This window comes from Bacillus rossius, chromosome 6 (genome assembly GCF_032445375.1).
Source record: "Bacillus rossius redtenbacheri isolate Brsri chromosome 6, Brsri_v3, whole genome shotgun sequence".
Classification (NCBI taxonomy): domain Eukaryota; kingdom Metazoa; phylum Arthropoda; class Insecta; order Phasmatodea; family Bacillidae; genus Bacillus; species Bacillus rossius.
This window is the reverse complement of record NC_086334.1, coordinates 14,221,463-14,244,340: the sequence shown is the minus strand read 5'-3', so window position 1 is coordinate 14,244,340 and position 22,878 is coordinate 14,221,463. Positions and strand designations below refer to the sequence as shown.

At 40.4% G+C, this 22,878-nt stretch overlaps 2 protein-coding genes across 2 annotated transcripts in view; one reads left to right on the top strand and one right to left on the bottom strand.

Annotated features, from left to right (window-relative positions):
- Window positions 1–328: 328 nt before the first annotated feature.
- Window positions 329–19,065, bottom strand: LOC134532675 (uncharacterized). Its single transcript, XM_063369368.1, has 6 exons — window positions 19,032–19,065; window positions 11,515–11,669; window positions 10,608–10,743; window positions 9,192–9,277; window positions 6,731–6,887; window positions 329–523 (listed from the first exon to the last, which is right to left on the bottom strand). Exons 2-6 carry the CDS (start codon window positions 11,587–11,589, stop codon window positions 339–341), a joined length of 639 nt encoding a protein of 212 aa, XP_063225438.1. The 5' UTR covers window positions 11,590–11,669; window positions 19,032–19,065; the 3' UTR covers window positions 329–338.
- Window positions 17,146–22,878, top strand: part of LOC134532674 (retinol dehydrogenase 16-like) — a 32,087-nt gene continuing 26,354 nt past the window's right edge. Inside the window, exon 1 of the mRNA XM_063369367.1 lies at window positions 17,146–17,227. The gene's annotated coding sequence lies outside the window, so the exon portion shown is untranslated. The remainder of the gene's footprint in view (window positions 17,228–22,878) is intronic.

Here is a 22,878-nt window from a genome sequence, read left to right as displayed (position 1 = left end):
TGTTTGATATTATAGAAGATTTTCTCGCACAGTGGTTGGCCAGTTCTTGCACGCTCGGCTCAGGCAGAATGTGACAATTTTTCGTGCGTGGAGCCGGCGTTCATCGATTTATAAGACATTATCACGTCTAAATGTTTGCATCGAGAAACAGCGCACAAAGACATTAGGTAAAAGATTCTGACAAGTCGTTTTAACAGGTAAGACTAGTAGAAGGAACCCTTTACAATTTCATAACTACTACTGTAACATTTTTGAGGATTGAATTTTTGGACCAAAGCAGATCTGTTCCCTCAGGACAGGTCACAAGGAGGCGATGAAGTTCCTTGGTGGATCGCAGACTACATGGTGGGCACCAGCAGTTGGTTGCTGAAATATCCAATGTCACCTGTAGCAGTGTACTTTGAGCGGTTCCTTGCCATGCGTTCTCGTAAAACCATCTGCTTGGTCATGTAATTCATTCTCTTCACTGCTTTTACCATCTGGCAGAGACTGATCGTGCAGAACCACATGTAGAAAAGCAGCACTGAAAAAAAAAAACAAAAAAAACAAATGAGGTTGTCAAAAGAAATGGATGTAATTGAATATAGGATAATTTTGAGGCTTTGAAGCCTGTTTTCTCCAAAAAAAAAATTTTTAAAACCTGTTAGTAGTTTATGAAAAATTGCTACCAGACAGGTCCCGTTCCCTACAAACAATTTCATATTAACATTCAACTAAACACAAATCTACATTCTGTCCATTACACCCCTGCCTCAAATATCATTGTAAAAATTTATTTTCTCAAACTAACAGGTTAAATTTTCAGACATTTACTAACCTGTGTATCTTATTACGTGTTTCTATTGTTTAATTGTAAAAAGTCTACATGAAGTCTTCTTCACGTGATTGATTGACTGCAGATGACTATCACACAGTGGGCTGATGAGCGATAAGGCCTTGTAAGTATAATTATAGTAATATCATCTGAAGCCTTATTAATGCATGGAATTTTTGCATCCCGCATGTAAGTGCCGAGGGTTTTCCCTGTGTCTATGCAAGTTTTACCTGGGCCCAACTTATCTAGTTTTTAGTCTAGGATAGTCATCAGTTAGGGGAGTTAGTCATGGTGCCAATCCCCCTCCTATAGCCCATCCCACTCTTAGATTGCAGTACACGGCTTATGGCGCGCGCTGTTGCCAAATCTCTAACACATTACGAATTTCAGGAGATGCGTGTCTATGTAATTTGGATCGAACAAGAAGCATTTTAAGATATCATATCGTAATTTATAATATTTTATACTATTACACATATAAATTTGTAATAATGCCACTTTTATGTAAATTTCAAATAAAAACTACCTATTGTAGACGAAAATTTGTTATAGTTTTCTTTTCTGTTCTAAAAATCCCATATATATATAATTATATATATATTTATATATATCGCATTTTCATGGGCCCGATAAATGCCGTATTTTTGGACAAGTCATGTCCAAAATTATAAATAAAATACGGTAATGGAAATTCTCGGTCGAGTAAGTTATGGGAAAAATCCGAACAATGGGTTCGAAATGGGGAAGATTTTTTGAAAAACAGAAAAATCGCAACAACTCCCATAATATGAATAATATCGAATCCGTTTTAACGTATGATAACTCGGATTACCTAATGCCGAAAAATGTTTTCTAAATACATTTTTGATACGACCAGCCATAACTGCATGGGTTCGAAAAAAAATTTCACCGGACAAAAAAACCTAACTGCCTTAGTAAACACCTTATCAAATCTGTTTAAATTGTTTGTAATAATATCATAATTATTTTCCAAAACTTTGTCTAAAACAATGTTTGATAAGATGCTTGGTGTTGAGGATAGAAAAATAATTCAAAATTTTGTACCATGATCGCTATTGAATTCCTTCGTATTTATTTCATACATTTTACATATTATGTTCAAGAATCGATTATAATATTTTTTGTTGACTAAGGAAGCCATGTATTTGAAATTGCTTGTAGGACAGAACCCCACTTATCTAAACACACGACCCTGTTTCCTCTTACGACGGCAGCGCGCGCTCTTGTACTGATAAGACACATCTTTAACAGCTATTTCCACGGAAACTGTAGAAGCAATTGAGATGGGGCTGCTTTTAAAAACTAATTCAATTCATTGTGAACAATTTTCTCGCTTTCGTCCCCCATCTATCTTTAACAGAAAAAAAAGTTTTCCGCGGGTCAACTTTTTGATGTGTCAGGTTGTGAGAAAATGCATTTCAATATATTAAAAAAATTATTTAAGTGAAACCTGTACAGTTTTTGTCTTAACATTTGTTCGGTGGCGTCCTAAGGCATTAATTTACTAATAAAAAAAATCTGAATGAAATACACAAATAGGTTTTCTTTTTTTGATGTGAAACATATCGGAATACTTCAAAACAGTTCGCAGCGAATAAGTTATGTTTTTTAATTTTTTCGGACACTTAAAATATTGTTAAGTATTCAAAATAAGCATTGCCTGATGCGTATTTTGATTCTATACAATATGAAAAAAAGCTTGGTCCAAAAATTAAAATTTTAAATTTCGTTTGATATTTGGCAACAACGCACGAAGAAACAAGGACAGTGCTAACGGCAATCGACGTGTGTTAGAGAGAGAGAGAATGCGCCCATTTACTTCCACACTGCAATCTAAGAGTGGGATGCTCTATAGCACATGATGCATGCTTCCTCTCTCGCATGGCTTAAACCCTGCATGATTAGAGCGTATAGGCTTCGGTCTGAGACGCACTTATAGAGTCTTTCCCTAACCCGGACCCCTTCCAAACACACTTAGTTAATAGTTAGATTAGGAGGGGGGGGGGGGATAATAATCCAAGCCAGGAGTGTTTTTCGTGTCTGCTGCCCGACCAACAACTACTGCAGCGAAGCCATCATGGAGAAGCTGCATCCACACTCAGGGGCGCAACAACTAAATTTTCAAAAGGGGGGGGGGGGGCAATATACCTTTTTATAAAGAATCATCGATCCCCCCCCCCTATTGAAGCGGGGGGTCCGGGGGTCCTCTCCCGGGAAAATTTGTATTTCAAGGTAGAAAATGGTGCTATTTAAGCAGTTTTATTATCTAAAAACTGATTACACAGCACTTTCTTTGCCCCCGTTTGCCCCCACCTTAAAAAATTCAAAGGGGGGCAAAATACCCTTGCCCCCCCCCCCTCTGTTGTTGCGCCCCTGTCCACACTCACCGCCGCTGAACCGCTGCCACAGATCCGTGACACTGGCCTTTAGTCATACGGCATCATACGGCACACATCCAACCTGAGGTCCCAGCTAAGTCCGGAGTAATGGAAGCAATAGCCTCTCCAGCTCTTATGTCTCAACTCTGGCAAATCATTAGGTAGCTGCGGGACCTAGACATGATCTATTATAAAGCTCCAAAGGGAAGAAAAAAAAATCGCATGGCGTTATGTCAAGAGAACGTGGAGGCCAGCGAAAAAAAAAAAAAAAAAAAAAAAAAAAAAAGAGCTCTGCCGTCTCGACCATTAACGACCAATTCAACGGTCAGGGACTTGGACGTTCAAATACTCTTGTAAAAAAAAACACACTTTGAACTGAAATTACAGATTCGCTCTTATTGCAGAACACACAACGACTTACGATCAGAAGTCGCCATTCTCTTTGTGACTCGAACCAAAACTCTAAAATGAAGTAGCTTGGCTTCAATGGTTTGTAGCCGCGTCCTTGGCGAATGAATTCACCGACGTTTCAGTCGACTTTGCAGTCGCCATCATCAGGGAGAAGATACCTACTGCGAGCATTAAGGCCCGTCTACAATAGCAATGTCCTAAACTGTGTCCGAAGGACACTCGTCGCTGTTGGTCCACGTGACCCTCTGACGTCATGCGTCAAATGGGCCAAGTGACAAAGTTATCCTTTAAAGGTGATCATAATTAAAGCAAACTTAATCTTTACTTCTCTTCCTTTATTATACAACAACATACGGCCGCCATACTATTAACTACTTCCTTTTTCTTGCCCAGTGCGCCACTGTTACCAACCACATATAAACAAACAAATATAAACACATACATTCAAATCCTAACACCCCTGCTCAAGTTAAACATGTATCAACTACAATGTAAGTTACATTTACTGTTTCACTTGCTTAGGATTGAATTATTTAACATTTAGCCGATTTCTACAGTGTTCAAACTTCTGTTGGCATAGAGGCTTCGTCATGGTATCTGCTGCGTTATTTTCGGTGTTTACATAGTCCACATGAATAATTTTCTTATCTACTAGATCTTTTAAGTAGTGAAATTTAATGTCAATATGGCGTGAGCGCCTACTATTTTCGAAGCATTGAGCCATGTCTATGGCACTTTGACTGTCTGTGAAGAGAGTGGGTGCGCTTGGTGTGGGAATGAAGTCTCTCAGCACTCCCTGGAGATACACCAAATCACTTGCTGCGGTTGCACACGCAATGTATTCTGCCTCGGCGGTTGACAGGGCTACAGCTCCTTGTTTCCTTGATGCCCATAAGATCGTGTTGTTGCCGTGAAGAATTACACTCCCACTTACACTTTTCCGATCCAGCTTATCACCTGCCCAGTCAGAATCACTATAGCATGTTAAGTGTTCATCTGAGCTAGGCTGGAAAGTTAGACACATGTCTTGAGTTTGCTGCAAATATCTAAGGACTCTTTTCCCGGCTTTCCACAATTGTTCAGTAGGTTTGTTCAAAAATCTACTGAGATAGCAAACAGAATAGGCTATGTCAGGCCTACTTGCAGTTGCAACATACATAAGTGAGCCAATGAGTTGACGATACTTTAGCTTTTCGTCAACAGGTGCTTTCGTGTCAACCTGGAAGTCACTTATCATAGGAGTGTTGGCTCCTTTGCAGAGTATCATGTTGAAATTGGTAAGAATCTTGGTAATAAAACTACTCTGTGAAAATTTCACTTGATCCCTTTCCCTTATAATCGTAATGCCTAAAAATTCACTTAAAATTCCCAGGTCTTTGGTTTTGAACTCAGCCTGTAGAAGTTGAATTAGATTTCTTACTTCTGTGTTTTCTCCAGTTATGAGCATGTCGTCCACCCAAATAATAAGCCAAACTTTTTCGCCAATGTATAGGCAAAAGTCACTTGCTGATCTCTTCATGTCGTGCGACTCCATGAAGCTGTGGAATCTCTCGTTCCATTTTCTAGGTGCAGTCCTTAGACCGTACAGACTTCTCTGTAGCTTGAGCACTTTGCCTGGCAAATTGTTAACTCCTTCAGGTGTCTTGATGTATATGTCTTCATCCAGGTACCCATTCAGGAAGGCTGTTGGAACATCCAGTTGTGTAATCTCCCAATTTCTTGAAATGGCAACAGATATCAGGAGTCTTATGGTTGGTAGTCTTGCCACCGGTGCATAAACATTAGTTGTTGTCTCCTCTTGAAATCCTTTTGCGACCATAACCTGACAAAGTTATCCTTTAAAGGTGATCATAATTAAAGCAAACTTAATCTTTACTTCTCTTCCTTTATTATACAACAACATACGGCCGCCATACTATTAACTACTTCCTTTTTCTTGCCCAGTGCGCCACTGTTACCAACCACATATAAACAAACAAATATAAACACATACATTCAAATCCTAACACCAAGGTCCGAACCCACCTGGTCCGAAGACATTCGTCAATTTGAACTTTTTGTCCCAACCTGTGTACTTCGGACACCGAAAAAGAACAGAACGCTCACGATATTTGAATTTCCGGTTCCCGTTTGAAAACTTGGTGTTTGTTTTTGTTATTGAAGAAAATGGAAGGTGTTGTAAGTCAAGAAGAGCAAGAGACGACATTTTAATTAGTGCTGTCCGATTGCGACCTGCGCTTTTCAACGTAAAAGATGAAAACTTCAAACATTTCTGGCAGTGTGATATGAGTTCATTTTTTTAGCATTTACATTTGCCACTTTGACTTACTGAATAAATATATAATATTGAACTCTCACAACTTTCTTAAGTTCAATCTCAAACGACAAAGCATCAAAACAATAAACAAAAAAACATTTGGTTCGGCACATTTACTGCGCTCTGGTGACAACTTTAGAAATCAATACATTCGGACATCGGACATATCGCAATATTGTGGACAGGGCAGTTTTCGGTGAGACAATTTGACGTCACTCACATTCGGATAAGGACACGGACCACGCACAGGTTCGGACTATTGTAGACGGGCTCTTATCAGAACTCTGAAAGCATGCAGCTGGTAGGAACGGGGCCTCGTGGGGCTAGGGTTACCAGACGTCTGGCAAAAGGAGGACATGTCCTCCTTTTTATGTATTTTTTTGCGTCCGGCCGGATTTTCTTTAATGCTCCAAAATGTCCGGCTTTTTTATAAAGTGAGATAATTCCTGCAGTTACACTCTGAGTAAAGCGCGCGCTGTCCGCAGAGTCATCCCACTAGTAAGTAGTTCTATGACAGCTTGACAGGTAGCAGCACATACAGAAGCACGTGTTTTTAATATGCTGTATATGCGTAGTTTGTTTGATTCTTTATAGTGAAACTGTATTAAATGCCAAAACATTGTAAAATATTGTACTGCATTGTAATTAATTCATGGCTTTTTAATATATATATATATATATATATATATAGTCCTCCTTTTTAGTGAAATGTCCTCCTTTTGCGAGATGAATGTCCTCCTTTTTTATTATCAGTGTCTGGTAACCCTACGTGGGGCGGGTGTTACTGACGCAGCGCGAACGTGCCGCCGACGGTGGACACGGTGATGGCGCCGAGGCTGGAGATGTTGTCCCTCGCGAGCAGCATGGCGGCGGTGAAGGCCGCAGTGAGCGCCGCGAGCCGCCCGCCCTCCAGCGCCGCGAACGGGTACACGAGCCACAGCTTCAGCTGCAACCAGGGACCGCCCGCCCGCCTGTTCCTGCCTGTTCCTGCCTGTTCCTCCGGAGATCGTCGTGAACTCTTCTTCTTATTGCACAGGGATCAGTGGCGCAACAACAGGGGGGGGGGTAAGGGTATTTTGCCCCCCCCCCCCTCTGAAACCCTGAAGTGGGGGCAAACGGGGGCAAATAAAGTACTGTGTAATCAATTTTTAGATAGTAAAACTGCTTAAATAGCACCATTTTCCACCTTGAATTACAGATTTTCCCGGGGGAGGACCCCCGGACCCCCCGCTTCAATAGGGGGATCGATGATTCTTTATAAAAAGGTATATTGCCCCCCCCCCCCTTTGGAAATTTAGTTGTTGCGCCCCTGACATAGATGCTGTTTCCAAGCGCGGCTCCAGAAGGGGGTGGTGAGGGGCGATAGCCCCTCCCGAGACCAATTTTATTGATTGGTGTATATATATATATATATGTGTGTGTGTGTGTGTGTGTGTTTACTTAAATATTTAATTTCGTGTGTTAAACTTTTATCTCATCAAAAGTTGCATGGAGCTACTATGGTTATGTATTTGAAACCTGTTATTCGTAAATAATATTCCGAGGCCCAATATCTGACCACTTTCTATTATTTTTTTTTTGCAACAACGACCTTTCTTTGTGGCGATAGCCCCTCCCGAAAAGTCATCCTGAAGCAGCCATTGGCTGTTTCTATTTTTGATATGTAACATCATTTGGTGGGTGTGATTTCTATAATGCCACGGAAGCAGTGGCGTAGCCAGGATTTGTGTATGGGGGGTGTTAAGAAGCATGCCCTCCCCACCCCCGTAATAAAGCGAGGGGTCCGGGGGTCCTCCCCCAGGAAAATTTGGATTTTAAGGTGTAAAATAGTGTTATTTTAGCAGTTTTCGGTACTTAAATTTAAATATTGTAATACTAAAATTTTTATTAATTTTCATATGAAATTTGTTTGAGTGATGAATAAGAAATTAATAAAAGATTTGGTGCTAAGGGGGCTACACCCCTGGCTACGCCCCTGCACGGAAGTCAAGGAACGGAAATGTGTGAACACAGTGTGTGCGGATAGCGCGAACCAAAAATTCACATAGACAAAAAGGAAACTATGGTATTAACTGTTTCGCGAAAACAAGATGGGCAATATTTTAATCAAATTCATTGTCGAAATCAGATCCAAAGCCAGGGGTTTAGTATTTGTTAAAGTCATTTTTTTCGCTATTTATCAGAGCAGTTACATTACATAGTTTAAATTTTCTGTCTGCTGATCAAATGATTAAATAATCGACGTAGTTATTCCGGCAACGAATTCTAGCGACGGGTCCAGAAATGTAGTTGAAAACGTAAATTTGGTATATTTATCACGCTCTGCACTATTTGGAAAAATTTACGTTAAATTTCGTGTACGAGTTTCGAAATATAAGTGTATTTGCAACATGAGAACACATGAATTTGCACGTTATCGAGGTTTGATGTTACACATCACTGTCGAGTACTGAAAAGTCTCGTTCCACATTTTTAATTTTTTTTTTTTTTAATTTTTAAGCTGAGTTTATAAACTACGCAAGGAACGCATCAAAGCAACACGCAACCAACGCAAGAAAACCAAGAAAACCACAGTCGTTTATAAAAATCACGCAAGTTGCTAGACGTTACCAACATCCCTTCAACTTAAAATTGTAAAACACTAGAAAACAAATTTCCACCCCGGGCTCCTTTTGATGATTCATAAGTATCACGAATACTCAATAAATTTTCAATAATTGGGTTGTAAGCGTTGTTTTCTTTCACTGTGTGATATGTTAACAAATGTAATATAGGCCTATGTAAAATAAATATTTAAATTTAAAAATGTTTTCCTAAACGTTTTTAAAACGGACTAAGTAGTACAAAATTATACAACTAGCCTCATATAAAGATTTATAACCCCACGCAAATTCCTAACCCCATACAGATTGTCTTGTAAATGTGTGATTGTGAAATTTTTATAGTTATGAAAATACTTGCAACATGTACACATACACACGCCAGAATCAATTTAAAAAAATTTAACAGTTAGGTACTACTGTATGTACCCAAAAATAATAATTGGAATTTAAGGCGACCTCAAATACACAAAGGCCCTGATTTTTAACAAGGTGATCCCGTAAAAAAAAACGCCACCGAATGAAATATGATCTCGTATTATATATAATTAAACTTAGTCGTAAGAATATTGATATAGGATTGTGAAACTGTACTATCATACTAACATTAGTTTTTTTTTTTATAAAGCTAGAAGGGATGTGTCGCTTACCTTTAAAGCACCAACGATTAGCAGAGTACAAGATACGCCATGCACTGTAAAGATTGCCAGGAAAAAGTTGAGAAACTTCTCAGGATCTGAAATAATAGGACGCAATTAAAAGTCAATTGCTAATAAAATCCATAGGAAACCCTAAATGTAATTCGATACACACAGATCACGTTTACCTACAGTTACGGCCACAATGACGTTTTTTTTTTTTTTAATTGTAAGGTTTAAAATGTTGTACATCAAATAAAAGAGAGTGGGCCCGACAAAATTATTTTCCCACGGGTCCTTGGTTTCTCTCGCTGGCCCTGCCTACCCGCCCAGGTTTACCAAAAAAAGAATACTTCTTGGCAGTCTTTTTTTTTTTTTGTTTTTACAAATTTTTCAGTTTTTATTTTCAGGAGATTGGCAATTTTTACGCGTCCAAGTGAATCATTTGACAGTAACAGATAAACATAAAAGGTCTTGGACAGCATTTGGATGGCTAAGCAATACACTGTCTTTACGTTTTAACTATAGTGCCACAAACATTTCAAAGGTTACAAGGATGCATGCACGAAAGATTGGAGAAGGGACCGTTCTACAGCGCCACGGTAACGGAAACGTATCACTTAAACGGAGAAGCATCTCACGGAACACTTCACCATTGCGTCTGCTGCTTCCACAATGCACGGAAACGTAACAAATGGCAATCAATGAGATTACATTTCAAAATTTACGAAATATCAATTTAATTAAAAATATATATGTTATGCTACGAGATCATAAAACGGACAGAATAAACACATGTACCAAAGATAAACCACCAAGTAATAATAGAACAGTAGATATTTTTGTACTTGAAATAATTTTTAACGTATTTAAAATGTAAACAAACATGGCTACCACCGCAGCCAAGAACTCGGCTTCTATTGGTCGCACGGACCGACGTAATCGGAAGAGCTCAGCATTGCCTAGATAATCCGTAAGGGTCCGTTTCCGTCTTTTTGCTGTTGTAGAGCGGGCGTTAGAGTCACTGATACTGTCCGGAAGGCCCAACATAAATTTTCACTTTTGCAAGGACCCTGGGAGCTAGTAGTCTGAAAGAGCACAATATAAAATAACCAGGAACCGGAAAAATTCGTGGGTTCAATGACCTCCAGGATGAACTCCATAGTTCTACGTACACTCGGCCAAAAGCCACCCACTCATTGGCTGCTGTCTTGTGAGACGTCCCAACGTAGCAGCCGGTGATTCGATAAAGCTTTGGTTGGGTGTTTCTCATTGGCCCGGAGTCACCCAGGCGAGTGGTGAGCCAATGGCAGAGGCAGCACTGAGGTATAACTATTTGTATTTTAGCCTATCGCGAAATGAAATCGCGAATTTTTTCCGGTCTCTAGAAATAACACCACGGACGTAAGGGATGGTCAGGACACTCACTGTCGTTCAGCGCGGAGACGAGTCCCGCCATGGCGTTGGAGCCGTGGGACTGGAGCCAGTCCTCCAGCGACTCCGACATGGCCCTGGAGTCCCCTCGCTGGACCCCGCATACCACCAGCACGGCCGCGTCTTGCAGCTGGAAGCAGAGGGGGGTGGGGGTGGCTCGTGCCCTGCGCGCCGCGTTCAGCTTGCTAGACATTCTGGTCGCAGGCTTTCACGGCCATTGTCTGAAGTAGCTTGGCTTCTGGGTTGTAGCCGTGTCCTTGGCGATCAATTCACCGACGTTTCGGTCGAAATTGCAGTCGCCATCATCATGGAGCAGTTACCTACTAGCGAACGAAACGTCGGTGAAACAATCGCCAAAGACACGGCTACAACCCAGAAGCCAAGCTATACTTTAAACATTCTGAATCAAAGAGTACCGTTCAGTAGAAAGTTTCAGAGGTGCGTTTTCAACTTGACAGTTATTTCATTCCATAATAATTAGTATTTAATGAACAATCTTGTAATCACTACTCGAAATTTACTTCCAACCAGCAATGCACTTTTCCACGTCCTTCATCAATCATATGAAACGGATAAACTCTGGGGATTGTCCGAAGATTAGTTCATTCCTTTGAAGGTGTCTTCCCTTCCATATTAAATTGCTGCTGTAGGCACGTTACGAATTATTTGCTACTACGAACATGACCTCCGTTCAGTGAACTGCTTTGTCTGGAAAGTCCACTCTCAACACCAGTGGTTTATTCATCTAGGATTCAGTTTTATTCATATATTAAAACGTCTTAAGTAACAGACGTACGTGTGGCGTGAAAACAACTCGCACTGTGCGAGTTCAGCTGTGACTGCAGAGGTTTTAATGGGGCGAGCGGGTAGGATCGTGCGGGAACAATAGTCACCCACTAACCAGCGTCGCCACTCCCACGATGACGGAGCCGAGCCGCACGGGGAACCAGAACATGAACCTGTGCATGCACGGCATGGCGTGACTTCAGCCGACTGGCGGGACGCTGTCTTGTCCTCGTCGACTGGCGCAGTTCGAAAGCACCGACGTGAAGGTAGCTGCCTCGCCGGTCAGAAAAAAAAAAAAAGAAGGGAAAAAATTTTCGGGAAGTTCATGCTTGCAAAGAAAGTAGTCGCATCACTCACAAGATCACCACCAAAACAATTCCGTTACTAAAACAGTGGAGCTACCGCAAGGAAAACTAATATTCTTGTTCTTTATCTGTCTGCAATTTTTGTTTTTATTATGAACATACATCAAGCTGTTGATCGAAATTCAGAGTTAACCATTAAAATTATTATTTTTTGGGTGTAACATGTTATCTCTCGGAATACAGCATTTGTTATGAGTAATATCTCATGGAAAGGAAATGTACGGATAGCCTGAACCAAAGTTCACAAAGCCAGAAGGAAAAAATGTATAGTATTAACTGTTTAATACATGAAATTTAACAAGATGGGAAATTTTTCTCTGAAAATCGAATGATTCGAAAGTCGAAGTAGATGGTCCGGCAACGAATTCTAGCGGCGGGTGCGGAAACTATGTGTGATTCGCGCCAAAACTTTAGTTGAAATACACAATTTGCGTGTATTTTTATCACGCTCGCAGAGTTGTTACTTTATGTGTATTTGCAACATGATGTGACACGAATTTGCTTGTTACCGAGTAATGGTAATTAACAAGACATTTGAGATATATTATGATACAAGCAAGATTACAATATTGGTATAAATGCAGAGAATGCTAGTTTAGGATTTTAAATAGTTTACTCAACTTTGTTCCATCCAGTTTATGGAAACAAACAAAAAAAATTCTCGATTATATTAATAATCATAATAGCGATGCATGAAAGTTACGCGAACAAAATTTGTTTATAATCACTCACATTCGACACACTTATAAAGTCAAATATTGTGGATGCGACAGACTTCCTGATAGAAAATATTTCTTTTTCCATCGTGCAACGGTAAGATGTAACTGAAAATAATTTTAATTCTGAACGATGGTTAAACTTGTGAATTAGTAGCAATACAATTACATTTCGTGTATTTTTTAAGTTTTTTTTAACTAAATTCGTTTGTGAAATATCTTGAATAGGTTCGTGTAAAATTATCCTTCTGAATAAATATTTAATTTCGCTAAAATAAGCTTGTAAACATTGATGGCCGTCGTCCTGGACGTAGAACAGTTAATCGCAGAAGTATTCGTCTACGTGCTTGGCTGAGTTGGAAATTAATACAAACATGATAGATAACCCCTACTGTATGTTTCATAACAAGTGATGAACATATAAACGCAAAACATGTGTTATTGTCGTGGAATAGAAATAAGTGAACGTATTCGTCCACTTCGTTTGACTGTATTGAATCACGTGTGTAGAATCGAGCTTATCGGGTGCGCTGATTCGGTGGTAAATTGAGGCTCCGCAGGCTAGCGACCGCCTGCGAGGTAAGAATGAGCGAGGCAAGAGAAACTGCTGTTTAAATGGAGCGCACTATCCAACTACACGAAGACCGAAAGTCATAACGAAAGATTGTTTAAATCCACGCGAACAGCGGTGTGAGAATTTATATGAATTTGTTTAGCCTCGCGTACGGAATCCCAGTTAATTCCGTGAATTAAAACTTTGTTGATTTAAATTAACGTTTACCTATCAAGACGACAATAAGATTTAGTTGAAATTTTATCAATATATTACCTCTGAAGGAAGTGTCTCTGCCTATTTTACTAGCTTTATGGGCGCCAAGTTTGTCTTACAAACTAAGGGCCGGTTTTACGACCTCCCGTTAAATCTAAAGGATAGACAACCGATGATGGCTAAGCTAACCTCCGGGTGAAACACCAATGGTGTTATACGATCCTTATTTAACCGGAGGTTGGCTAACAGAAACTTACACGGAGACAAGAATTCGGCCGTATTGAAAAGGCTTCCCTAAGAACCAGTTTCAAGGACGCTGCTCCCAAACGGACAGCCTAACAATCACTAAGAATAAAACGTGCAACATCTAACCTCGGTAACGAGCAAATTCATGTGTTCCCATGTTGCAAATACACATATAATTCGAAACTTGGACGCGCAATTTAACGTAGAATTCTTTTAAATAATGCCGGACGAGGTAAATATACGCAATTTGTGTTTTTCAACCACATTTCTGGACGCTAATCACGCGCAGTTTCCGCAGCCGTCGCTAGAGTTCGGTGTCGGAGAACCCACGCCGACTATCGAATCATTCGATTTGAAGACCGAAATTTCAAACTATGTAATGTAATGAAACGGCTCCGATAAAAGCGAAAAAAGATTTGGAAAAAAAAATAGTAAAGCCCTGCTGTGGAGTTAATACAATAAAGTTTTCCTTGTCTTTGTGACCATTGAACACAGCGCCATTTTTTTTTAAAACACATTTACGTTCCTTGCCTTCCGTCTCATTCACGTACGCCAGTGGCGGATCCAGGATTTTGGTTTGGGAGGGGCTTGACCCAGCTGAGGTTAGGCTTTATCAAGGCAAACACTAAAACAATAGTGGACCCAGATGCTTTTGGAGGGGGCTTGAGCCCCTTAGCCCCCCCCCCCCCCCCCTCTGGATCCGCTACTGACGTAGGTACGCCGAGAGCTAAGTCAAACCTACAACATGCAGTGCTCACTTACTGTGCTCAACGTCGCTCTCCACAATGAGCAGTGGGTCGCGTGAGCAGGCCTCGCCGGGCGAGGCTTGGCGGGAAACGTAAACAGTGGATACGCGCGCCTCGCGCCGAGCAAACACTCGTCGCCATGGCAACTCCCCCACACAACACACATGGCGCTTGTCGCCGCAGTCCAGTTGGTCGCCAGTGTAAACATTACCTCACCGTTAGAAATAGTTGACTTGAACATTTTATACAAAACTTATTTATTTGTACGTTGAAAAAAAAAATTTGTGCTTACAAACTGCTGATAAGATATCACGGGATATTTTCTTACCAACGAACGGTGCCAACACATTGTCAGATACTTCGCGAAATTTCACTGGCTGAAATCAACAGTAGATTTCAATCGTGAACAGACTTCGCACAGGTCGTGCATGTGGCCTTCTGTGCACTAGCTCATGTTTGTTTTATTTTATTTTTTGACGTGACGTCTAATAAATCGATGAACGCAGGCTGTACGCACGAAAAAGTGTCCCGTTACGCTCATTGTTCCGTTACGCTGTGTCCCGTTACGCTCATTGTTCTGTTACGCTGTCGGCGAGTGCAGTAATAATAGGTTATGTTACAATTCACTAAAAAATTATGGTGATTCGTATAATTGATGATAGATATTTGATTACAATTTATTTATATGAAAACTTGTTCATAATGTTATATTTAAACTTTATAGCTAAACGCCAGTTTTTTAAAATTAATTACAAGTCATCTAAACGTGAACTGTTTCGTCGACTGTTTATAAAGTGAAGTGAAAAGTTAATGTGGTTTTAATTGCTTATTACAACAACAATTTCGGCAATAAAGGTTAATTATTCTTGCATTTTAAAAATCTGATTACTAGTATAATTTCAAGTATTTATTATTTTATTACTAAAATAAAAATGATTAAATTTTATTCATAAAAGTATGCAATCATTCCATCAATGTTTTGTTATGACGTCACGTTAAACTATCGTTCGTAAACCGACTTTACAGACAACCAATTTTTTTTTTAATTGGGAAGCCAGCCTTTGGCGTGGACGTGGACCTGAGACGCACCAAGACCTTCCCTGAACTCCCCTAGAGCACATTTCACTTCAGCTCTAGGTCAGGTCAGGAATAAAAAGTAACTTCTAGCAGACGCGCTCGAGACACCCAGGAACAAAGACTGTCACGCTCGTAGCTGAGAACATTCACACGCTGAGGTGTTCCTAACTGCCAGAGGGGTCTTTATTTTCGTATCCCGTCCAGCCATTTTCATCCCGAGACGGCTGAATTTTTATTTAGCGAGGTCACGTGAAAAGAAAACGCACGGCAATTGAGGGAGTAAATTGGCCATGACATAGGTACTGGTACTAAGTTGCGGTCCTTCCCCCAAAAATCTATTTATAAATTACAATTTTGGCTTCTTTTTTTTTCAGTCTAATATATTTCACAACATTTGATGCTCGCAAAATTTTAAAGACACCCGTAAAAATGTTCATTTATTTAACGTCTTTGTGGGTGGCGAAATTAGGGCGATACGTTTTTTTTTCTTACACTTGGCCACTTAGGTAAATAAACACACTTAGGCAAATAAACAAAAATTGCATTAGCTTTTCAAAATAAACAATTTAAACCTAACATCTGATAAGAGTTTTCAATGAAATAGATTATATGCTGCGCTAGGTAAAAGTTGTAAAACATGATATAAACATTACAAAAGCCAACCAACAAAAAATGTACGCATTACGTGTAACTGCTGTATGATCACTATGCGGGAAATGCAGGGACAGTCTCAACAGCGCTCTCTACGCTGCTGGTTTAACAAAAATGAACCCGAGCGCACTTGTAACAAATAAAAAATTCAAGGCACTCACTGATGTCTATATAGGATATCTATATATATTTTCTGAAACAAGCGCATGCGGACACTGACTTATTCTTTCGTTCATCTATCTCTCTCAGTTTTTTTTTTTGGCGGGGCGGGTGAGAATCATCGCACAAAGAGGAGAACGGAAAAGGAACCCAGGAACGTATATAGCATAGTGCTCTCTTTATATTTCTTTGGCCAAGTACCTATTCTCTGTACTTTTTCGCATCAGAAACGTTTCATTAAAATTGGGCCTTGAAATTTCACTCTCATCGCGCCGAAAGAAGTTTCACTTTAAAAAAAAAATTGGTAGTCTGTAAAGTCGGTTTACGAACGATAGTTTAACGTGACAACGTCATAACAAAACATTGATGAAATGATCGCATACTTTTATGAATAAAATTGAATCATTTTTATTGAATTATCACTATTTTGTATGGATACAAAGAAAGAGTGAAATGAAATGTATATACAATTTAATTGATAAATTTACTTGTATTTGCACTCATTAATTCAAATATGTTTATTCCTTTAACGAACAGATTATTTTAACTATAACTTTTGTACATGTTTTCTATTTAACTTCTTCCAATCTGTGTTATTCTGTAAAGGATAGGACGATGATAGGAAAAGTAGGAAACGAATGGGAGTGTTTCATGTTTAATGTGCCTCGAAAAAGTCAAATCGATGGTTGTTCCAATCGAGTGGAAGAGAGATAGATGCGGCGCAAGCGTACAATGAGCGCAACGGGACACAGCGTAACGGGACAATGTGCGTAATGGGACACTTTTTCGTGCGTGCAGCCAGCGATCATCGATTTATTAGACGTTATCACGTCAAAAAAAAACTACCTAACTAGATATTAGAAACAAAATAATTTTAGTATGCTGACACGTTAAAGATTCACGAAAGCGGTTTACGCCGGGCGCGTGACTCCGGGTGAGTGAAGAGCGGGGTCTCGCCTGGAAGTTCAAGGTCAGCTGGCGCCGGGCCGCGAGCGCGCAGCACGGCGCCTCAGTCGCCTGACTTCCTCCTGGAGGGCCGCACCTCTTGGCAGCGGCGCCGTCGTCTGTCCGTCTGTCCGTCTGTCCGTCTGTCCCCCAGGTACGTGGGCACTTCCAGCCGGCCCGTCCGTCCGCTCGCTCAGCTCTCGGTGTACGGCAGCCGGTAGGAGTTATCTCGTGAACGGAACGGAAATGTGTAACCGAGTTGGCGGACCCACGCCACGTCTAGCAACGTAAAACCCGCCAACCCGTGCATAGTCACTTTCGTAAACGTTAGGGTACATGCATGCATAAAGTATTGGTGGAAAATACCTTGGAATATATTCGGCAAACTAAAATAGTTATAGCAAAATACACTACCAGGTGTATGTAAAAAAAGTAAGATACTGGCATTGCAATGATTGTAACACATATTCACCTTCAATATTTCCAACATTCTTAGTAGCACGGCGGTAGATCGGAGACTTGTTAACCACAAATGACATGGTTGAAATCTCGTCATCGGAAAAAAATAAATAATACGTTTTTTTTTAAAAATAGTATAATAGTGTTGAATAAACTCGATAAGATTAATATTTTTGTAGGAGTCTGATTTCAGTCGTTTAGGCAGAAACAAATATACTAACATGTACTTAGTGTTGTAATATGTGTTTTAGAGTGGTGTCATGCTGATATTTTAGTAATGTCATAGAATTATAACTTCTAACGTGTGCGGAAACTTTTATAGGTTTTAAAGGTTTAGTGAATTTTAACAAGATGATCAGTATTTTAATTACATTCCTTGTAGACAATCAGGTCCAAAATCCGGGGGATATATTGGAGCCGTTTCTAATAGCTTTAAATTTTTTTGTTGTTTCATGATGCATTTCTGTATGCGGCTGTCTCGGATTGATGGGAGACCGTACCATCACCGGCAAACTGTGCGAAATAGATCCACAATACATAATGTGTCATTGTACTACAACACCTTAAAAAAAATGCAAAAGTGACACATGTCTAATAACAATGGAATTTATACAAAAATTTATTGTAAAATGTTATTTTTCTTCACATTGTGACATTAAAAATTAGTTAAACTCAAATCTGACAACTATTGCGTTTTTTTTTTCGGTATTGTTTTGGGTGTGCGATGTATTCAAGCAAGTTGTCGGAAACGGAGATTCGGGAGTGTGGGTTCGAGTCCTCGTGAAAGCAGTCTCAGCCAGGGGCGTAGCCAGGGGGGGGTTTTAGGGGTTCAAACCCCCCCCTTAGCACCAAATCTTTAATTAATTTCTTATTCATCACTGAAACAAATTTCATATTAAAATTAATAAAATTTTTACCATTACAATATTTTAATTTAAGTACCGAAAACTGCTCAAATAGCACTATTTTACACCTTAAAATCCAATTTTTCCCGGGGGAGGACCCCCGGACCCCCCGCTTTAATACGGGGGGGAAGCATGTTTCTTAACACCCCCCATACACAAATCCTGGCTACGCCACTGGTCTCAGCTACGCTGCGCTGTACGTCCGAGCGAGCCTGCTCGCCTGTGTTTGTCGATCGGCTACAATCGGCTGTGTTATCGCCTCTTGTTTGAAGACAGAGGTCAAGCTCCGCATTCGTAGCGGATCGCCGTCCCACTTTCTGCCGAGCACAACAGGAGTTGCGATTTCCACGCGCAGCGCCGAGCCTGACGCCTGTTATACGACCTCTCTGCCGGATCTTAGTAGATATAACAAGTCGATTCTAGCGCAGTAGCTCATCTTCCTGTTAAAATCCCCCGAAAGGGATATCCTAGCAAGCAGTTGTCTATTTCCTGTAAAGATTTATTTGATAAAAAAATATGCAGATTTATTGTTTACCTGTTATAACATATTAAAAGGCAGAATCTAGCATGCAGTTAAGTATTTACTTTACTTACTGATGGCAAATGATGGACCGCTGGCCTGCAGGAGGTATTGTTTCACTGACCAACCAGAATGAGCTGATACGCATATGCTTGGTCCGTGCCTTTTCATGCCTGTTTTTTTTTTTTTCGATCATCGGCAGCTGAGCTGTTTTTGGTGTGGATTTGTATGTGCGGTGGAACAGTTAAACACATACGTCAACAATTTTATTTTATATACATAAACTATCTCGGCCTTCGAGGCTGAGTTGCGTCCAAGCAAGTACTTGTTAGCTGTACCGACGTTTAGCGTTGCAGCTGAGTTAATTGCATTGCGGCGAGTATCTTCCGGGCTGAGAAATTAAATCTGAAGGGGAATTTTCCTATGAGCGGTTTTTTTCTTCTTTGCGTCGAACGTAATGCGCCGTACACTCAACAAGCGAAAGCAACGATGTTTTCCTACAGAGCGCAACAAGCTCTACGCCAGCAACAAGATCTACGCCAGCAACAAGCTGTACGCCAGCAACAAACGCCCAGCGAGATGGGCCAATTGGTTTTGGACACTACGTACTTGTTGCGTCCCACCATTCCCAGGAGTTATGTTGACTTTCCTCAATTGTGTGGTTCCACTGTACAAAGCGGAGACAAATTTTTTTCACTAGAGTTTCTAAAGTATTCTCTTCATCTCTATTAAATGCTTATTAATCAACATTATGAAAGCTCTTGCTTCTCTTTTCTTACAAATTCCATCCATCACTCTCCTTTTTTTCGCCCAGTTACTAAGCACGAATTCCTCCTCTTCATCCTCAATGTATTGATCAATAAATAACATTATATTTATTAGTTTCCTTTACTTTTTGCTGAAAATTGGCTCTCTAGAACACGCCAGCTGGGAAAACACTCTCACTGCGGGGTATTAAGCCCCGCCATTTTGGATTTTTTCATATTTTTGCTGTAATTCGAATTTGGGAGTATTCATCCCAATTATTGGCATGTCAAGGCATAAATAATACTCACATGCACTAGTCTGTAAGCGCCGCAAGGAAATAACTTACTATTCCATGCGGGTCACTACAACTGTCATGTCAATAAAAACCAGTTCAAGAGTGTTGACTCAACAAGCAGCCAAAGCTAAGGACTATGCCTTTTCAAACAGAAAAAAGTTTAGCTCGAAAGCTGTATTGCAAGCGGTGTCAAAATATTTTAAATTTCAAGATGGAGAGACCTAATGCCCCTTAAGTTTGCCGAAAGTGTTAGGTTCGACAAAAAAAAATTCCCTGCTCCCAGGAAAATCCTTTTTCAAGATGCCTGTTTCAATGCAGAGCGAAACGTTGGTAGAATTTTGGCGGCTCAAGTTCGAAGGCCAAGACAGTTTTTCGGGTATGACCTCGAAACCCCGCAATTTACTTGGTTTTATTTTTATTCCATTTCACTGTACCACTACGCTATTATTTTTGCTTCGCAACTCAGTATGTTCGCAGAGGAAAAGTTTTAAGAATTAAAACGTCTTGGTGACGGGCCGAGGCAAGGTCGCGAGCTAATCTGGCCTCAGGCTAACAGCAATGCAATCACGCCGTGGTTGCCGCGGTTGCCGCTACACCATGGAGTTAGGAATTGTCAGGAGACGGCATCCTACGACGTGGGTGAAGCTAATGTTTTACACGTTTATCCGCCCGAAACTTTGCGGAAATGGTGCTTCTCGACTCTGATAACGGTTACTAAGTATGAATTAGAATCTCCGTAGTAAAACGTGGTCACTTCCATAAACTGCTTTTTTTTTTTAATGCAAAAACTGCTCTTATATATTTTGAGCGTATAACCAACATGGTGCAGACCATTTTCTGAAGGAAAAAAAAACAGCTTCAGCAGGTAACCACGCAGACCTGCAGACATGGCCACATCACGGCCTATGCCATGCCTCGTCCTTAAAACATTCAACTTCTTGCGTTTCCGCCGTTTACGTTGAAGTGAACTGCTCCGAAAACTTTTAAATACGCAGAATATATCTGCGTAGAGAGCCACGATGTTTTTTCCCCTATTATTTGCATCAAGTATTCACTTGTTAAACTTTCACACTTAAAATAATTAAACAAAACGCTTTTAACTTACATTATTGACCATTTCTTGTGTTTTCATGATAAACATAACTTATCGAAATAAGCCCCGGCGGAAATTTTTTTTTACCGCTGTTTTGCAAATTCAAGTTGTACGGTTGGTGAGGCATTGTGACTTTCCGTGATTTATAAACGACCGTGATTTCATTTGCGTTGGTTGCGTATTGCGTTCCTTGCGTTGTTTATGAACCGGGCTGTCGGGGCGCCCATTGTTTTCGGCTGACCGTTCCGTCGTCGCTGCTGTTTCAGCGCGGACCGATGACAAGTGCTGACGCGGCTGTCGTCGCGATGACCTTGAGACGTGGCAGTCACCACTACACCGTGTCCGGAAGTTGGGGAGAAGGTGCGAGTTGGTAGTTTCAGTACGGTCGTGACTTTTGAAGCACACGGTACTCCTGGACGCCGTGTCCATCTCTATGAATAACCGCAAAACGTAACCCAACGTCGCGTTTTTAAGGGGCCTCCCTAGTAAAAATGTTTAGCGCGGTGGGCCACTGGCCACGTGCTACGGCCAGTGGTTGGGCGGGGCGATATACCTGAGCCTGTCGCCTGCGCCCTGGTGGAGGGGGGAGAGGGCGTTTCAGCGAGGGGGCGGAATAATGGGAGGGTTGTCATTGTGTGGAGTCCATTTACTACTTATACCTGCGTTATCTGCGAACAAGATCGTGGCAAGAAAGGTGACTGTTTTTCCCTTTCGCTACATTCAACCAAAAGATAATGTTCTCATATTGCCTTGCTTGCTTCCTGACAGTGTTTATTAACTTGAAACATTAAATTAGTGTTGCGATCCAGTCCATATCCATTAAATCCAAACAATCGTCAATTCTGTTTAAACATGAATTTTTATTTTTTTAATTATGTTCTACATAATTAATAGATTTACATACATTACAAAAAATTGTCACCAAAAATTGATGCGTTAGCTTGTGTTTTCAGAAAAAAAATTGTAAAAATTATTATAATTAAAAATAAATTTACAACATTATACTTTAGAACTGACATTTGTGTGATGAATGGTTTTGCACGAACATTATGCTTTCATTCATAAAAGTCTTCCGCACCGCGACGAGAAATCACGTCCTACTAATAGATTGAGTAATAAAACTGGGAATAAAATGATGAAAATAATATTACATATTTTTACTTTTAGACACAAATCAACTTTTGAAATCGCAATAACGACAAACAAATTTTTAACTTACTTCCTGAAGAAAAAGTGCATGTCAAACTCACTTTAAAATTCTGTAGAGAAAAAAATGTCAGGAACAAACAAGTGATCCCACCAACGACACATCGTCAACTTTGTATTCTAGGGTTCACGTCGTATTTAGGTACACTAAATATTACAGCATATTATTATTTTCTGGCACTTATTACATGTTTAGCATTTTATTTTTTTAAATATTTTTTAATGACTTTAACGTTGCATAATATGATGAATAAATATACACGAATGAACTGGAATCCCGTTCCGAGTTACATACAGACTGTTTACGAGCAGTGTAAATTTCTTAGCTGTTGCAACAGCGGCCTACAGGTGGATTCAGACTACAGGCTTAGTCAGTCATGCTGAATCCACCTGAGTTCAGATTTTATCGAAGACAAGTGCGGGTGGTATGTAAGAACTCAGTGTGCACTGACTGTTGTGCTCAAGGTGTCAGTGAAATGTATAGCTGGAATCACGGGCGAAAATCTGTAGGATTCCCATGAGGCCCGCGCGATAACGTGAAGATTTTGCAAATCCAAGCGGGCCCCCTCCGATGGGCTTT

Bases quoted from the DNA above. Each gene is read 5' to 3' on its own strand.
- LOC134532675 (XM_063369368.1), bottom strand. From the start codon at position 11,589: ATGCCGTGCATGCACAGGTTCATGTTCTGGTTCCCCGTGCGGCTCGGC. The intron at 10,744-11,514 runs GTTAGTGGGTGA...CTCTGCTTCCAG, and splicing joins TCGTGGGAGTGGCGACGCTG to CTGCAAGACGCGGCCGTGCT. The intron at 6,888-9,191 runs GTAAGCGACACA...CCCTGGTTGCAG, and splicing joins TAATCGTTGGTGCTTTAAAG to CTGAAGCTGTGGCTCGTGTA.